Here is a 17,841-nt window from a genome sequence, read left to right as displayed (position 1 = left end):
CAGGGTGTGAATGATCCTTAATGATATTTGTGGCTCTGGTTAAATAGCGGGGTGGGCAATGTCTTTCACGGAGGGCAGAGAGCAGCCTGTGATTTTTTTGTGCTGAGTTTCCGACTCTCTGGAGAGTCTTCTTGTCCTTTGCCGTGCATCCAGCATATCATACTGTAATACAGTATGCTAGGATGCTCTCGATGGTTGAACAATTAAAGGCCACCAATAGCTTTTGCTCCAAGTTGTTTTCTGAGCACTCTCAAAAAGTGCAGTCTTTGTTGCGCTTTTTTTGACCATTGCTGTGGTATTCTCTGATCAGGAAAGGTTCTCTGAGATGTGGGTTCCCAGGAATTTGAAGGTGTGCACCCTTTCCACATGGTCTCCATTGATGTAGAGAGGACCTGGTTCTGTGGTGTGCTCTCTGTAGTCCAGAATTAGTTCCTTTGTTTTTGTGGTGTTCAGTGTTACGTTAACTTTTACAGTAGTGTCGTCAGCAAACTTAATGATAGTACTTGTTTGGAGGGGTAGGGGTTCAGTCATATATGTACAGAGTGTAAAGTAGTGACCTCAGCACAACCTTGTGGAAATCCTATGTTGAGCAAAACGGAAGAAGAGAGATAAGGATCAAGTTTAACCCTTTGTGGGTGGTTTGTCAGAAAGGCCTTTATTTAAATGCAGGTGGAGGTGGGGAGACCCAAGTCCGACAGTATGCTTACCAATACGTCAGGGGTTATCGTATTAAATGCTGAACTTTTGTCTATGAACAGCAGCCTTACATAACTCCCTCTTTGGTCTACATGGCTCAGCACAATATGCAGAGCAGTAGAAATTGCATCTTCTGTGTACATGTTTGATCTGTAAGCAAAGTGATGCTGGTTGTCAGTGGTTGGGAGGCAGGATTTAATATGCTGTAAGACCAATCTCTTGAAGCACTTCATTACTACTGGTGTAAGAGCAACCGGTCTATAATCATTTAACCTCTCGGCGGCTGGGTCGCTTACTTGACAGGGTGTAGATCAGAGTATTGCATGCATAGGTCTGATTACAATCTGATCTACCATAGCGCTATGTCTGAGGCTTTGCCTTGGACACTAACGTCCAAGGTTTGATACCTGCAAGGGGAAGCAAAAGTGCGCACACCTGATGAGCCCGAATTAGGGTGAAACACGTGTCATGTACTCTTTGTATTATTGGGCAGGTACTATATAACATGTCTATGATCTGCTTCTCACAACTGAGACGGCATGGCGGATGTCTGGTCAACCAACCACAAGTGTTACTTTGTAGGTAACCACCCAAATATCAGATTGTGATCAGACCTGTGTGTATGTGTGTGTGTGTGTATATATATATATATATATATATATATATATATATATATATATATACACATACACGCGGTAAAATTAAAGCGTTAATCTCTGCAATTAGTGTAGCCTGTTTAACGCATTAAAAAATATTGTCATATCCAAGGCAGGCCAAGAGGTGACCATGTCAAGCAGTGCTTTGGTCAGGGTGACATTTTCATGTAAATTTTTTTTTCCTTCTCTTACATTACGAAACAATAATACAGAAACACTAAGTGCAAACCTAAAGAATAACATACACATCCAGCACCATATTTATATACTGTACTACCATTAAAAATTTATAAAACAAAACTTTCATTGAAAGGTTTCATTTAAAGGTTTTATACGCCACATGTTAATACATAGCAGTGGTGTACATTTTCTTGATTTATACATACTGACATAGGTGCAGGGGAGTGGGAGGAAATGGGGTGGGGAGTCCTGGTACAATAGAGAAGGTTGGGGAAGTAAAAATTATGTCTTTTGTATTTCAAAGGGGGCTTTGCCCCCTGCTTGCCTCAATTGCCAATACCCGCTCATAGGGCATCAGGGCGTTCCTCCATTAGAGAAAGTGATTGTATTTAAAGAGATGGCATATACAAGAGTATGCGGGGTGCAGGAGGAAGATGGTTTGGTGCTTAGTTATTATACATAGAAAATCAGTTATTTGAGTATTTCACTACAACTGTCTATTTTAAATACCAATGAATAATAAAATGCAGAAAAAGTAAAAGTAGAAGTAAAAGAGTAAAAAGTAATAAAAAGTAAATAAAAAACTAAAATACATTAATGCCTTGTTAAAATATAATATTACGACATTCTATAAACGTTGCTTTTTTGAATTTCGATTTCCACATTGATCTGAATTTTTTTTTCTTTTTAGCTTATTGGACGATTCACTTTGTTTTTGATTTTTATTATACAGTATGCAACTCTTTTTTGTTCATTTTCATTTTTTCGATGTTCTTTATCAGCTCTTGACACTTTTTTTTCTATTGTGATCTAAAATTCAACGTTCTTGAATAAACCATTTGCTTTTATAACTGACTGCATTGAAGGGCGAGTTAGCACTGAGAGTGTCATGGGTTGATACCGACAGAGGATGTGCGCAGTAGGAGTAATGACTGGGTGAGTGGTGGGAAGGGGAGTGGTCAAGGCTGAATATCATGGACACGACAGAAAACTTTTTTAACAGAATAGAGAGATGTTTCTGTAAGAAGACTGAATCAAAGTCATATCACATAAGTGCTAAATAAGTTCTCTTTGAGTGCCACTAAAACCAAAGTAAGTCTGAGGTACCTTTGTATTTAACTTGCCAGTCTGCCAGGTAGCTTACAGTGCTGACTGCCCTAATATAATAACAAAATTCTGCAAAATAGAAGTGTAATAATTATCCCTACTCATTATTCCAGTCTGCAGCATCTTCGCTAATTTGTACAAAGAACACAACATAACAATCCCAGTAATTCATGGTGTCTGTTTTTAACACTAGAATCCCTGAAGCTTACGATTTTTTCGTTGTCCTTGACATCCTCAAATTCTCCAGACATACTCCGAGATGCTCATAACTCCTTACCGGCTTAATAAAAACGTCAGCTAAACGTCTAAAACTGAAAATGTTTTCATATGTTATAGTAATAACAACATAATTCTGACATGAAGTGTAGGATGTGTGAAGCCCAAATATCCAAGAAACACTTTCACAGAATGTGTAATAAAACAAGTATGCTTTTATTCAAGAATAAAACCGAAGAAAAAGAAATTGCTAAATTGACATGTTTCTGAAGCCCAACTACCAGTCAGTACAAAATTTCATTTTCAACCAGTTTTCACACAGTGGTAACACTGCTCCACTACAGATTATGAATAAGCTATAGTTTTGCAATGGCGTGGTAACAGGTTCAAATCCCTTGTCATCTCTGTATTTAGCGCTTTGAGTAGTGAGCTGCTATTACTGTTACTATTATATAACAAAAACATACACTTGATGTGAGTCTGTAACATACTGTGCAAATTTATGGTACTTGTAAAAGATGTTACTTTTCCTCGCTCACAGAAATTCGTATCTCATTTGAATGATATTTTTTTATTCAGTTTTATTCTTGGATACTTGAATAAAAATATTGTTCAAATGACATGTTGATGTGAATGTCTGTGTGTGAAGAAAAGTAACATCCACCATAGACACCGCGGTGTCTGTTTGCTCAACAAGACAGCAAGAAAAAATTACTGAGGTGCACTTGTGTGTCTGCTTTTATCCCTTCAGCGCTAACTCTTAGAAGTAGCATAAATTTACATTGGCTGTTACAAACTCAAATCAAATGTATGTTTTTATTATATAATAGTAACATTAATAGTGGCTCACTACTCAAAATGGTAAATGCAAGGAGGACCTGGGATCGAACCCACAACCTCTTGATTATGAGGCAGCAGTCCTTACCTCTGTACCAGACAAGCAGATGTGTCTTCTGTGTATTGCTTGACAGATGGGCTTCAGTTTTTACACATTGCCAGTAACATGTAAACTGAACAATTTCTTTTTCTTTGGTTATATCATGAATAAAAGCACACTTGTTTTGTTACACCTTTTGTGAAAATGTTTACTTGATATTTGGACTTCAGTCATCACACATTATACATTTCACGTCAACATTTTGTCAATTATTACTATAACATGAAAAAAAGTTTCTGTTCTAGTAATGTGTTCAACATTTCTTGCCTTACATTTGCTGCCATTCTACATTTACACATATCATTGTAGACATGGAATGTGAAATGTATGTATTCCCAATAATGATATATTATTTACCCTATACAATTCCAGACACCTTACTCTCAGATAAACAGACTTCAGCTCATGCAGCCGACTTGACCTCATCTGCCTTGGTTGGGGGATGGGATAGCAGGCTGCTTGCTGCCAGTGCTGAATGACTCATTTGCAAAACAAAGACGCTGATGAGGAGATGCAAAGGAATTTAAGGTGGCGTGGCATTATGAATATTTTCGTAAGCTTCTTGGATTCTGGTGTTAAGTGAGATAGCAGCTACAGAGATCATTTTTAGTGTGCCCAGAGAAAAGGTGTAGGTACAGCAGTGTTTTCCAAACATCTTTCTGTGGTGGTAAGTTTTTGTAAACCAAAATTCCAAGGCACGCCATAATTCTACCAACCACAAAAGAAATCATTCTTTTAGATGTGCTAAACTGTCTGAAAGGGCAGGACAGGAGGCAGCAAAAAAAGCAGCTTACAGATTGGTGTTCGCAGACACTGCATTTAGTGAGCACTTTGGATGAATTTCCCACCTGCTTTGTGGTCCTTTCTCTGCTTCACTCTCAAGTTCAGTATCTTAGCCTAAGCCCAAGACTTGGCTACAGCTTATATGTAAAGGATGTCATCAATTCTGGCTGAGCTAATAGTCATTTACAGGGCATACTCACACACATACACAGACTGACTCACTCACATGTCAGAGGTACCAGTTAAAGGCATACAGTATGTTTGGAAAATGAGAAGAAACCAGGGAAGCTGGTCAAAAACAATGCACATAAAATATTTGGCCTTTAGTATACACTAGTATAATATCCTAGTGACATGCACAAGTTGTGTGCAAGGAGGACACCTCACTTCACATCTTTATAAGCCTATTTAAAAATAAATGACTCTAAAATTATTTGAATATTCAATGAATTCCTAGAACTACTGGTGCATGTAACTATAACCTTAATCTCGTATGGTGTTGTTGTCAGTAGGTTATTGAAACCTGAAACAGAGATATGTGCTGGTTTTCACCTATAGATGCTGCAATAACAATGTATCAGTGTATAATATCATGAAGTATGGAAATAGAACACTGTTGCATATATATGCAGATACAAAGCAGCTGGAGTTTAAAGAAGTCCATTTCATTTGAGGGTTGATTTCTCATTTTACATGTCTCTCTGGTGTGGTTTAAATATAGTTTTAATTAATTGGATGATTCATAAGAAAGTGCAGCAACATTTAGAAGGGCTGAAGGTATAATGGATATATAAGAGCTAATTATACCATAGTTCTCATGCATTTTTTATTTCCAAGGTATATAAAATATTCAACATATGACATACATTCCAAAAGATGCCAAAAAGTTAATATTCATTGTTGTCACAATGTGAAAGGTTCATTTGAGTACGAGGCACTGGTATATTCAATTTTTTTTTACATCCATTCATTATCAAACCTGCTGTAACTCACGTGTGCATAGGAGACGGTTTACAGGTTCAAATAGTGCTATTTCTCAGATGGACCAGGGGTTGGCACTATCACGTGATCCTTCCTCCTTTTGTCCCTCTGCAGAACAGCTGAAGAACCTGCCTCTCAATAACATTACCACCAGTCTGGCCCTGCTGACGTCACTTCCAGCACCCTCTGATGATGTCATATCCGGTATCAAGAACCCCTCTTTCTGCCACGTCTGTTCCTGTCAAGGCCTCCCCAACTCCACCTCTTCTTCCGTTCACCCATATTTATAGAACAGATTTTCAACCTGTTAGTTCTGTTTTGGACTCCAGTTTGTAAAGTCATGTTTATTTTTTTCTGCCAGTTTTTAAGTATACAGGGTGACTATCCTCAAACCTTTTTGTGACTCCATTCATTCTTAGTACACTGCTTAATCCACTTAGGGTTGCAGCAACACTGGACTCATGAACCACAGATTGGGTGTCAGTCCATTCCAACAGTACAACATTCTGAAGCATGGTAATATACAAAATCCAGCATTTTTGTATGTTATCAGACTTGAGATTTTTAATAATGACCTTGTAGGAGGAGAGGGTTAAAGGGATTTTTTTTGCTGAACAGACTCAACAATACAGCAGCTTGTGAGCAAGAAAAAAAAAACTTCCCAGGTTTTCTAATTCAAACGTCACTGTGACCTATCTAATGCAAAAATTAATAATATTAATGACAGAAATAAAACCCATTTCCTAATGTGCCTGAAGACAGTGCATTTGAAACAAACCTACATGCATTATCACCAGACAGCTTATAGTATATGACAGTTCTGTCATCGGGTCATTTGGCAATTTTGCAGTCTTGGAATTAACAGTTTCGTAGATTGTACAGATGAAGAGTCTTGAAAGACTTACTATCACACTTAATTTATGAATGTGGCAACTCAAACTATTCTGAAGTCAAAATAACAGAGTTATAGTTTTCAAAAATAGTGCAGAAGCATTTTAATTCTTTATTCTACTTAATATCACTTTCTTACCGACATTCCCCAAGCGAAGATTCAGTCTCCCCTTGACAATGATAGACACATTGTAGGGCTGGACAGATGCCTGGTGTAGGCTATCATTTCTGAAGGCTGTTAAGTCCTGAACATAGTCAGTTGAGACAATGTCTAACTCATGGGTCACTTGCACTGCTGGTCTCCCTTGTCGCAGTAAGTGCTAAATGGAAAAGACAAGTTTCTTATTAGATAGACATTAGAAAAAACACTATAAAAATTTTACATTTTCTGTATTAATGTTCAATATTTGAAGCAAGTGAGGTGATTATTAAAGTTGCGTGTGTGTCAGTGTTACCACACCCCAAAGTGTTTTTGCTTTTCTTATACATATAAAAATGAATCTTAGTAATCTTTAACTAAGCTCTATTTCAATTTAAAACACATTTAGCCTCAACTTACCTCTTAGATGCCTCATAATGTAACCCTTCTCCACCTGTGGTAGTAGTAATAGTCTTTGCAGATTTAATGCCAGCATGAATGTTCATCAGACATTAGTTTAGTATATCTTCTGCTGTTTACATTTTTTAAATATAGGAGGTAACTAAATATTAAAGCACATCTTTAAATGTATGTGGGCTATCAGAAAGTGAAAAGCATGTCAGGCTATAATGTAGTGATCTTCTTATTTCTGATTTTGCTTTAAAGAGCAAAAGTGAAAGATGCTGCTTAGATGGAAGCTGAAGTTTTTATTAATTTTTGAAAGGATTTTAGAGGAAAATCATATATTCTTAAAAATCCAAACAATTGCCATAATAACTATTTGGGGTTTAGACATAAGCCGTAATAAGTACCATAACATAAACACCATACATTTTATGTATAAGGATTTAAAGCAGAGAAATTTCTCTTTATACATTAAAATTGTGCAGCAGCCTCTCAATGATAAATCAACAGCTATCAAATTATTGAATATTTATAATAGTAAAAAGTATTTCTAATATAAATATCTAGAAAAGACTTTTACACATTAATCCTATGTGACATAGCTAAAAGTACACAAAGACTTCTGAAAAAAAGAAAACAAATGACCTTATAAAATTCATACCAGACCATCATGTGTGAATAACAGAACAAGGAGTTTCAATACCTTTAAGATATTCATTCTTCCCCTGTTTACAAAGAGTACCCTTTAAGCTTAATAATAAAGATAAAATCTTATAAAGCACATCCAAAGTAAACCTCAGATCTCATAAAGGATAAGGGGAAAAGGGTAGATAATTTTGGTGATGGTGATCTAGGGAGACGACATGAGTGAACCAATGACAAATTTAGCACACACTTTTATCTTTTTAATTCATTCACTCATGTGCTGTTTTATATCTTGACTATCTGTGAAGTGCCTGGAGCCAACCTGCAAATAACTACAGAAGTGGTGACCCCCAGAAAAAGAAGAAGTGAAAATAAAACAATACTGAAATATGACCTAAATCAGTAGTCCACCATGGTGGAGGGCAGATATTCAGAATTTTATTTATGGTCACTTTTAACCATTGCTACCAAATACAGTATTTTAACCAGCTCTTTTTATGATGGATTAAATGGAATGTTTATATTCATTTCTTTTTCTATCAGAGGCGCTACAAGGGTACTGTATACTGAATCAAATCCTAAAATCAGTTTATGATTACGTTTTTGGCCAATTAGAACTTCAGACACCTATGAAAATCTTTTAACAGAAACCATTATTTTGAAACAACTCTTTCTGGATGTAATAACTACTATATCTCTAAAAAAAAGTCAACACCTTTAAAGAGAACTATGATTTGATTCTGCATTTGCAGATTTTTATTCTTATTTATTCTATGTGTCCTAATATGCACTAGCCTGAAAATCATTTATAAAGCACTACTTGAAGTACGCTTTGGGTCACCGAAGAGTGTACACCAATAGGTTTACAATGTTACTTGAAAGTATACAATCATGTACCTTTTAAAAAACAAATAATAAACTTTAACCATTCTTAAATGTTTGGAAGTAAATGTTTGTTGTCACACATGGTTAGTTACAGTGAAAGTGCCTCAAACATTGAAGGATTCAGTGTCATTCCAATTACTAGGTTTGAAAGTCCTCAAAGTCCCCATGACTATTGAGTTTTCTCTTGGCTGTTTTTTTTCCCTCATATCCTGATGATAATGAATACCACATTGACTGATGACTCCAGATTGGCACATTATTATTGAGGCCGAATGCATGATCACACAAAGGACTGCTTCTTACTGTTTACCTTTAGTTGTCAGGATACGCTCAGTTCTACACAATTAAATACATGAACAAGTGGGTACAGAAAATGGATGTATATATAAATGGAAATTCAGTTTAGTATTACATTTAGGTTAGACATGACCATTGTTGTAATACAAATGCAGAAGTACTTTAACACTATCCCTGAAGCCTATGAAAAAAGTCTTAATCTTGGGCCACCTTAAATTCCTTCGCACCTCTTCATCAGTGTCTTTTGTTTTGCAAATGTGTCGATCAGCACTGGTAGCAGGCAGCCTGCTATCCCATCCCCCACCAACACAATAAAAACATACATTTGATTTGTTTTGTTACGCCTTTGCAAAAGTGTTTTTTTTTAATATTCCAGTAACCACTTGAATGGATCGAATCTGTCTCTGCCTCTCTCGCATATGCACACACACATTCATACTTGAAAATGTCACTATTTGAAAACGCAATGCCATTTGAACATTTTTTTTTCCCATCTTCCCCATACTCATTATGGTGAGTGGTACTGAAAATGCAGACTGGCTTTTCTTTACAACAAATAGTTCTGAGAAAGCATCAACCACAATGCCACTCTTGTGAAAAGAATGGAGATAAATGCCATCAACTCAGAGAGGGAGAGGCAAGTTCGTTGTACCATGTGAACATCACTGACAGAATAAAACTGAATAATAATAAAAAAGGGCTAACTTTTACAAGTAGTCAATATTTACACCAGGTGTTGCAGACAACCTTTTGACTATAATGCAGCAGTTCTTACCTCTGTACCATCCAAGAAGACATATAAACTCTCTGTTGCTTGACATTTGAGTTTGGGTTTTTAACTCATTGACAGCAACATGTAAATTGAATTATTTTTTTTCTTTGGTTATATTCTTTGAATAAAAGTGCACGTTTGTTTGATATTTGGACTAAAGTCTTTACATATTATACACTTCACATCACTATTACTATAAGATGGAAAAAGTTTCTGTTTTAGGTATGTGTTCAGCACTTGCCTCACATTTCTAGTCATCCTACATTTACCCAGATCTTTGTAGACATGGAACACATATGAAATGCATATGTTCCAAATAATGATATACTGTATTATTTACCCAATACAACTGCAGGCACCTCACACCCAGATAAAAAGACTTGAGCTAGTAGAACATCAGCTGCATCAGTGGGGGGTGGGATAGCAGGCTGCCTGTTGCTGGTGCTGTTCGACACATTTGCAAAACAAAAGACATAGATGAAGAGGTGCAAAGGAATTTAAGGTGGACCAGGATTAAGACTTTTTTCATAGGCTTCAGGGATTCTAGTGTTAAAAAGGGGGAAGTAAAATACAATGTACATCTAAAAACTTGAAGAATGTATCTGACAAGGTCCCTGAAAAATATTAATAAAGGTAAGTAAGCTAGGTGTGGATGACTATTTAAGTGTCTGTAATCAGTTCTTGTATAGCACTATTGGTGCCCTAGTGCTTCATTTATAAAGCTTGTGCACACACAAAAGCAGGCTTGAACTGTACATATGCAACTTCCCATGCTAACATCAGGATTTATAAAAGAAAACTTGATGGGGGAGCTTGCGCATATGTAACCCACCCATATACAACATTTCAGAGAAACAGGGAAATGACAATACCCTTGATAAAGTACGGAAATGAAGCCAAACCTGATAAATGACAAATCACATACATAATACATATCACCAGGCTATTATTATAATATGCGCTGATGTGCCAAATATATTACACCTGAAAAATAATGAATACAAAGTACAGACGTTATTTTGGTTCACTTTTAAGACAGACAATGCTGCGTATTTGCACTTGGTTTTTCATCAGTTTATATTGACTACCTGTTGTCACTCCTCAGGGATCTGGCTGACAGGTCAGAAATATGTCAACCAAGCTTCACTCCATTAAGCCCACTGTGCTGGAAGCCATTAACTGACCGGTGTTGCGCTACATTCAGTTTTCAGTTAGTGTGGGCGTACATAAAACGCAACAGGTTTTTGCCAGTTCTCCTAATGTAATCAGAGGACTTTAATGCTTTCATATTGCAATAAGGCCACCTGCAGTGTCATTATATTAATGCACAAGTCATCTGTGATGCCAAGATATGGCTGATAAAAATTGTGTCTCAGTGGCATGTGTCAACTCATGATTTATTTATATTGAGGCAAAGTAGCTTTCACAGAATTCGACTGTGAATGGCTTGTTGGTAAGGTAACTGGCTTAACCCTCGGTCTTTAATATGGCTTGTACTATTCATTATAACAGGAATTACATTGTCACATGTGCCAGGGGACCGTGGCTTACGCCTTTCCTTGATCCTCAGAACACAGAGGACAGGTGCTATAATGCAGTGCAAAATCTTGCACTTTTAGGTGCAGAGCACAGCCAAAGAATCTGTAATGCAGTCGTTGAAGTCTTGAATACCAGGTTTTATAAACCTTATTTTTTTGGCTTACGTATTTTCCTGTTTTTCTGGTGTGCTTATATTTTCAAGCTCAGATCCATGTAAAATGTTTTTTAGATGAAAGTAGAGTTTTACTGTAAAACTCCTGAGGGTTGATTGCTAGCTATGACAGTGCCAAAAAGAGGTATGAAAGAGGTATAGTGCATGAAAGTCTTCTGGGTGAGCTGCTGAAATGTGAAGCTGAAGATAATACTGAAATCCTATACTTTAGTCAATATATTTAGTTCAAGAAGAAGTACATGGAAGAATATGCTTTATCGATTACACAAAAGCGTTTGACTATGTCAAGCACGATAGGGTATGGAAGGTGCTAGAACAGCTAGGTGTCCTGGCACATTTGATTGAACCAATCAGGTTATTATATGAAAATACCTGAAAGAATACAGCACAGGGACACAGAATGGTCCAGCATCAGAAATAGGGTGAAGCAGGGCTGCATTTTCTTTCCATTTCTTTCCAACATGCATGGTAAAACTATTATGAGAACACCAGTCCTCTATTAGTCAGAAAGTGATGCAAAAATCAGTGGCTGAAACATAAACAATCTGTAATACATGGACAACAACGTCTTGCTCATGGAAATGAGAAAGACCTTGAACTGCTGATCAAACAAATCAGAAATAAGAGCATGACATCGGGTATGAACATCAAAAAGATCAAACTCATGGTGGGGCAGTAAAAAAAAAAAAAAAGATCAACAATGAAGAAATGAAATGCATTCAATAATTGATTTTCCTGGAATCCAAAATTGACAGACATGGCAAATAAGGCCCCAAGGTCAAACAACTTATAGCATTGGGCTAAAGTGCAACAATGAGCATGTACAAGATCAGGAAAGCCAAAGACGTTAGAATCCAATCTAAATGAAGACTTGTCTACGCCATTGTGTTCCCTGTTGCTATGTATGGTTGTGAAAGATGGACATTTGAAAACTGCAGGTAGGCAAAAGAACAATGTGTCTGAAAGCTGCTTCGCATACTGTGGACAGCAAAGGTTAAAAATAGAGTTCTAAGTCACATCAAGAAAGACATCACTCTGGAAAGAATGAGCACCAAGCTAAGACTGACTTATTTTGGACATGTGTTGCATTCTAATGTTTAGAGACCAGGACAACAAGTAACATTCTGGGTAGGTTCCATCAAAACTGACACAGGTATGAGATGGCATTAGCTAAAGGACAGAAAGACTTGGATGAAGTTGGCCCAGAAATTTGCCAAAAGTTAGGTTTTCAGGCTTACAAACTTGGTGCCTTGTGACTGCTACATCCATAACAGCTTTTGTGTGTGTAATAGATTTCCAATTACATTTATATAAAAGTCTTTGTCATCACTATTTTATTACAGTTTTTCAGAATTTGCATGCATTATGTATGGCCTAGCTTTAACCACGGACAAATTTCATAAGCTTAGAATAATCTACGAAATTGGAGCTTTACAGAAAGGACCACATTAGGGTAGAACAAAATATGGACTAACTTAATGTATTTGGATCATTTTGCTATTTGTGACTTGGCTTCGGCACCTATATAGCCCCTTCCAGCTCCCACTGCAATCACTGAGTGGCCAAAAAAAACAGCTCCAAGACAATCCAACAAAGCACTGGGTTACAGTTAGGTGGAATTTATTATATCAAAAACAAATTCCTAAGTTCCATTTTAATATTGGTGATTTAATATTTTGTGAAATCAAAATGGAACCATTTCTAATTTTTTTTTTATATGATTCCAAATCTTCTCTTACTCCTGTAAATACATTCTCAGTTAAGAACCTGAGACATCAGGACATTCTGAAAATACTTAACTGCATATACAACTTAATTACTCCAAATAAACACATGAAATTATTAACAATCTTATATATTATTTTGAATAGTTGTTAACCTGACAAATAAGAAAACTGAACTTTCTGAACTGATGTCACTTAACATTAGTAACAGCACATTTACTATACTAGATTACAAAGAAGCAATAGTCAGCTTTCAGATATAGCACATTTCACTTCTTGGGGATTATACTGCAGTAAGAATGGACATTTCTATAATGGAGTTCTAACATAAAGCCTGCTATCTATCTCTTACACTCAATTCCAACTAATTTATCAAAAGTTTGCTTGATGCTGATACTGAATATAATGAATGTATCTTAATACAACAGAATTTCCTATGATGACTTCTAAGTTGATATTGTTACTCTTTCATTACCAAAATTAAACATGGATACAAGTGGTCTCCAATGTTGAACAATTTCTTACTACAGCAATACAAAAACTATAAGTTCACATCTTAAATCTTATTCATAAATCTCTTGTTACATTTACATAAAGAGAAAATCACAATTTATTTCTTGTCATCAGTGACGAGTCCAATGGCAGATATTTCCCACATTCTAACCATGCTATATGATTATCTATTTATAAATGTAAATATATACATGTACTTATTACAAATGAATGGTTTTTCTGATTAAATTCATTTTAGCATTTAAAAAAAATCTGTTACCTTAAGTGTGACAGATGTAGAGCCTATCAAAAGCAGGGAATCAGCATCCCACGCATCTATCTGTAGTGGGTGAAAGGCAATGTAATCTATGAAACAGCGTTTTTCTCCTGGCTTCAGGAAGCTGGGGTTGACCATGTACTTTAACTGCAAACCAGGGGATCCTGTGAAAAAACAGAAAAAGAAAAAAAAGCCAAAGCCATTAATACAGGGAGACGATTGGCAAAATCAGCATTTCAGTAATATTTGGATGCTGCTTCTGGTACTTGCCTCCTTCTATGTACTGATAAAAAATAAAATATTCACCAGAAATATTCCTGGTCACTTTCAATATTTGTTTTTACAGTGAATTTCCTCACTGTATTTAACAATAATTGTCAAGTCTATGATGGATTGTGACATTACAAAAATATATTGACTTGTTAAACCTATATAACTTCACAAAGAAAAAAATTACTGAAAATGATACAGTGCCAGTTACAAGAGAGCTTGTGGTGTGAGATTGGCTCGATTAGTGTGCCGTACTGGCAGCACCTGTTTACTTAGCTTGCACTACAATTTCTTTTAATGGCTTTTGAACGCTGTCCGGCATTTGAGAGTGTCAAGTACACTACGACTCCTAACCCCTTCTCATAAAGGTATACTTTCGATTTTTAGACCTCCCATTGTGTATTCAAACCTAACATTTTTACTTCCTACGTATAGTACCTTACATTTACTGACATTAAATTTCATCAGCCACAAATCTTCTCAAGCCTGTCTACTGTCCAAGTCCTTCTGTAATGATTCGATGGAATCTCAATGATCTGCCAATCCTTCTTGCTTGATCTAATCTGCAAACTTAACCAGCTTGTTACTTGTATTTACTATCCAAATCAAGAATTAATGTATTTTTTAAATGAACTCTTACACCACAGAACACCTCAGCCACTTCTATTTCATTTACAAGGATGATGCCAGCGCATCAGTATGGCTCCCCAATCAGTTTTGGTTTAATGTCTCATCATATTCTTGCATTGCCTTGTTTTTGTGTTTTCCATGCTACTTTCTTTGTTTTTTGGTAAAACATTTCTTTCATTTTGGACCCCCATATTTACACTGCTTTTGAGTACTTCTCCCATTACAGACAAACACATGTACTGTATCAACATCTTCTTTATTTGCCATCTAGTTATTGATACTCCCCAAAGACGCAGTGCCTCTGTGTTCAAAAGTCATTCAACTGTATCTTATATTGGTAGACTTATTTCCTTTCAGCTCCACTTTACTTGAAGACCGTAGGTCTGTGCAATCTACTAGTATGTGCATTATTTCAAAGTGAAAAGCTATTGCACCCATGAATAAGCACAATCTGGGTGCATCGTGTATTCTACATTGTAACATTGCAAGACTGTGCTTTGATACTGGCCCTGATGCAATCCAGAGGACTGCCCTCTTGTGTTCCGGGGGAGGTATTGCTTCTTTCCTGGTCCATCCATAATAAAGGTGTTCTGGCCATAATAAAGGTGTTCTGGCTGGGCAAGGGACCCAGCTGTCCGCCACATTACTTAACACATTCTAACCTTGGAAACTTATATCAGTAGCTTCTCTTAAGGCAAAGCAGAGACCTCATGTACTTACCGCATTAAGTTACATATAGTTACTGCTTGAGGTACATTCAATCCTTTTCTTTGTGTTTAATATTTCATTCTGTCATGATGTCATATGTATAAATATATATACTTATTATAAATTGTATTATATATTGCCTAAAAATTGCATATGCTTAATCAATGATTTTGAACTGAAAAGAGCAATGGTGCTCTTTTCAACCTGAATTGATTGAGAACAAGCTTCTGATTACAATGAACTGTCTACAGTCGAGAAATCTCCTAAAAAGGTTGCCTTTTAAACATGCAAGTTATGGAGAGCAAGTGAAAAGCCTTTCTGTAAAATTAGATTATACATTGGCATTTGTAGACATCAATGGATGAAGTGAACGATATGCTGTAGCTGTTATTCACAGAACAATAATGTCTGATGAAAGGATGAAGAAATTGTCAACTTCGTTCAATATTAATTTCAAAATATGCATTTGAAGTAAACGTAGTGTCACATCTCTTCAACAGGACCGCTGTTAAGAGAGCTGATAACAAAGAGATGTCAGTACTCAAAACACAAGAATCAGCAAACATGTCTAACACTACTCCAGTAGAACTTCGGAAAAGGCAGCATAGCATTCATCTTCTAAATGCACATCAAAATTAATAATTAAAGGAAGTTAAAATTACTGTCCCCTAGGATATGCAGACATGCCATGTCAGAATGTACCTGTAGTGTTCTAACAAAAAGTATACAGTGATCCCTCGCTATATCGCGCTTCGCCTTTCGCAGCTTCACTCTATCGCGGATTTTATATGTAAGCATATTTAAATATATATCGCAGATTTTTTGCTGGTTCGCGGATTTCTGAGGACAATGGGTCTTTTAATTTCTGGTACATGCTTCCTCAGTTGGTTTGTCCAGTTGATTTCATACAAGGGACGCTATTGGCAGCTGGCTGAGAAGCTACCTTAACTTACTTTTCTCTCTCTCTCTCTTGCGCTGACTTTCTCTGATCCTGACGTAGGGGGTGTGAGCAGGGGGGCTGTTCGCACACCTAGACGATAGGGACGCTCGTCTAAAAATGCTGAAAGATTATCTTCACATTGCTACCTTTTGTGCAGCTGATTCATGAAGCGACATGCTGCACGGTGCTTCGCATACTTAAAAGCTCGAAGGGCACGTATTGATTTTTGACTGTTTGTTTTTCTCTGTCTCTCTCTCTCTCCCTGCTCCTGACGGAGGTGGTGTGAGCTGCCGCCTTCAACAGCTTTGTACCAGCGGTGCTTCACATACTTAAAAGCCAAACAGCCCTATTGATTTGTTTGCTTTCCTCTCTCTTTCTGACAGTCTGTGCTCCTGACGCGCACTCCTTTGAAGAGGAAGATATGTTTGCATTCTTTTAATTGTGAGACAGAACTGTCATCTCTGTCTTGTCATGGAGCACAGTTTAAACTTTTGAAAAAGAGACAAATGTTTGTTTGCAGTGTTTGAATAACGTTCCTGTCTCTCTACAACCTCCTGTGTTTCTGCGCAAATCTGTGACCCAAGCATGACAATATAAAAATAACCATATAAACATATGGTTTCTACTTCGTGGATTTTCTTATTTCGCGGGTGGCTCTGGAACGCAACCCCCGCGATGGAGGAGGGATTACTGTACACATAGACCAAAATGCTTATCTAAACTGTATTTGCTGTTGCCATGTCATATAGTGATGCAGTGGTCAAAATGTCAGAAAGATATCGTAGCAGACAGATGTCGCTGTGTTCATTACAAACGGCACATTAATCAATAAGGGTCAGTTACCTTGGACCACTGAGCTTAAATCAGTTTTAAGTCGGTAAGACGGTGTAAAGAGTTATGAGACAAGTTAGGCATGTGCACACATGAACTTAAATCACCTATTTGTGAAGTAGTGTGCCAGTAGAAATATAGATTATTATGTACAGCAGAGTATTCTATATTAAGTGGAAGGAGCATGCTTTGTCAATTTCTTTGCAAGAAGGGATATAATGAAAAAATTAGGTGGAAGGTGAAGACAAAGCACAGGAAGGAAATATTTTTACAGGCAGGCAAGATTAAATTGTAAGCAAACCCTGAACTGTAAGGTAAAATAAATATTGGTGGTTCCTGTCTCGTATGTATGAAATATTCACTTGTACATATGTTATCTTGTACATTCAAGTTGTTATGTCATATTTATGACATAAAATCATATTAAAATTAGGAAAATGTAGTTCAGGATTAGTTAATTATGTTGTACTTATGACTTTGCAAGGGGTGCTTTGCTTCATTGTCACTTCTCTCCGAATTTACCATTTAGGGAAGTGTTCCAGCTCATAGCTGTTACTAACTTGATCTGCTGATGCAAACTTCATGTAAGGTGATGGTGTTTGTCAGTTTAATTCTTTATAATACAATTTAATGTGTGGGATGGCAATGTGGGTCATCCTTGAATGGAA

General features: G+C 36.7%; 1 protein-coding gene across 1 annotated transcript in view; it reads right to left on the bottom strand.

Annotated features, from left to right (window-relative positions):
- nphp4 (nephronophthisis 4) overlaps positions 1-17,841 on the bottom strand; it is a 735,573-nt gene that overhangs the window by 78,323 nt on the left and 639,409 nt on the right. Inside the window, exons 16-17 of the mRNA XM_051931213.1 lie at positions 13,798-13,958; positions 6,587-6,767 (exon numbers count right to left, since the gene is read on the bottom strand). Of these exons, the coding sequence (XP_051787173.1) occupies positions 6,587-6,767; positions 13,798-13,958 (342 nt within the window). The remainder of the gene's footprint in view (positions 1-6,586; positions 6,768-13,797; positions 13,959-17,841) is intronic.

Source organism: Erpetoichthys calabaricus, chromosome 8, assembly GCF_900747795.2.
Source record: "Erpetoichthys calabaricus chromosome 8, fErpCal1.3, whole genome shotgun sequence".
Classification (NCBI taxonomy): domain Eukaryota; kingdom Metazoa; phylum Chordata; class Cladistia; order Polypteriformes; family Polypteridae; genus Erpetoichthys; species Erpetoichthys calabaricus.
Note: the sequence above shows the minus strand (reverse complement) of the source record. Positions and strands in the feature narration are given on the sequence as shown.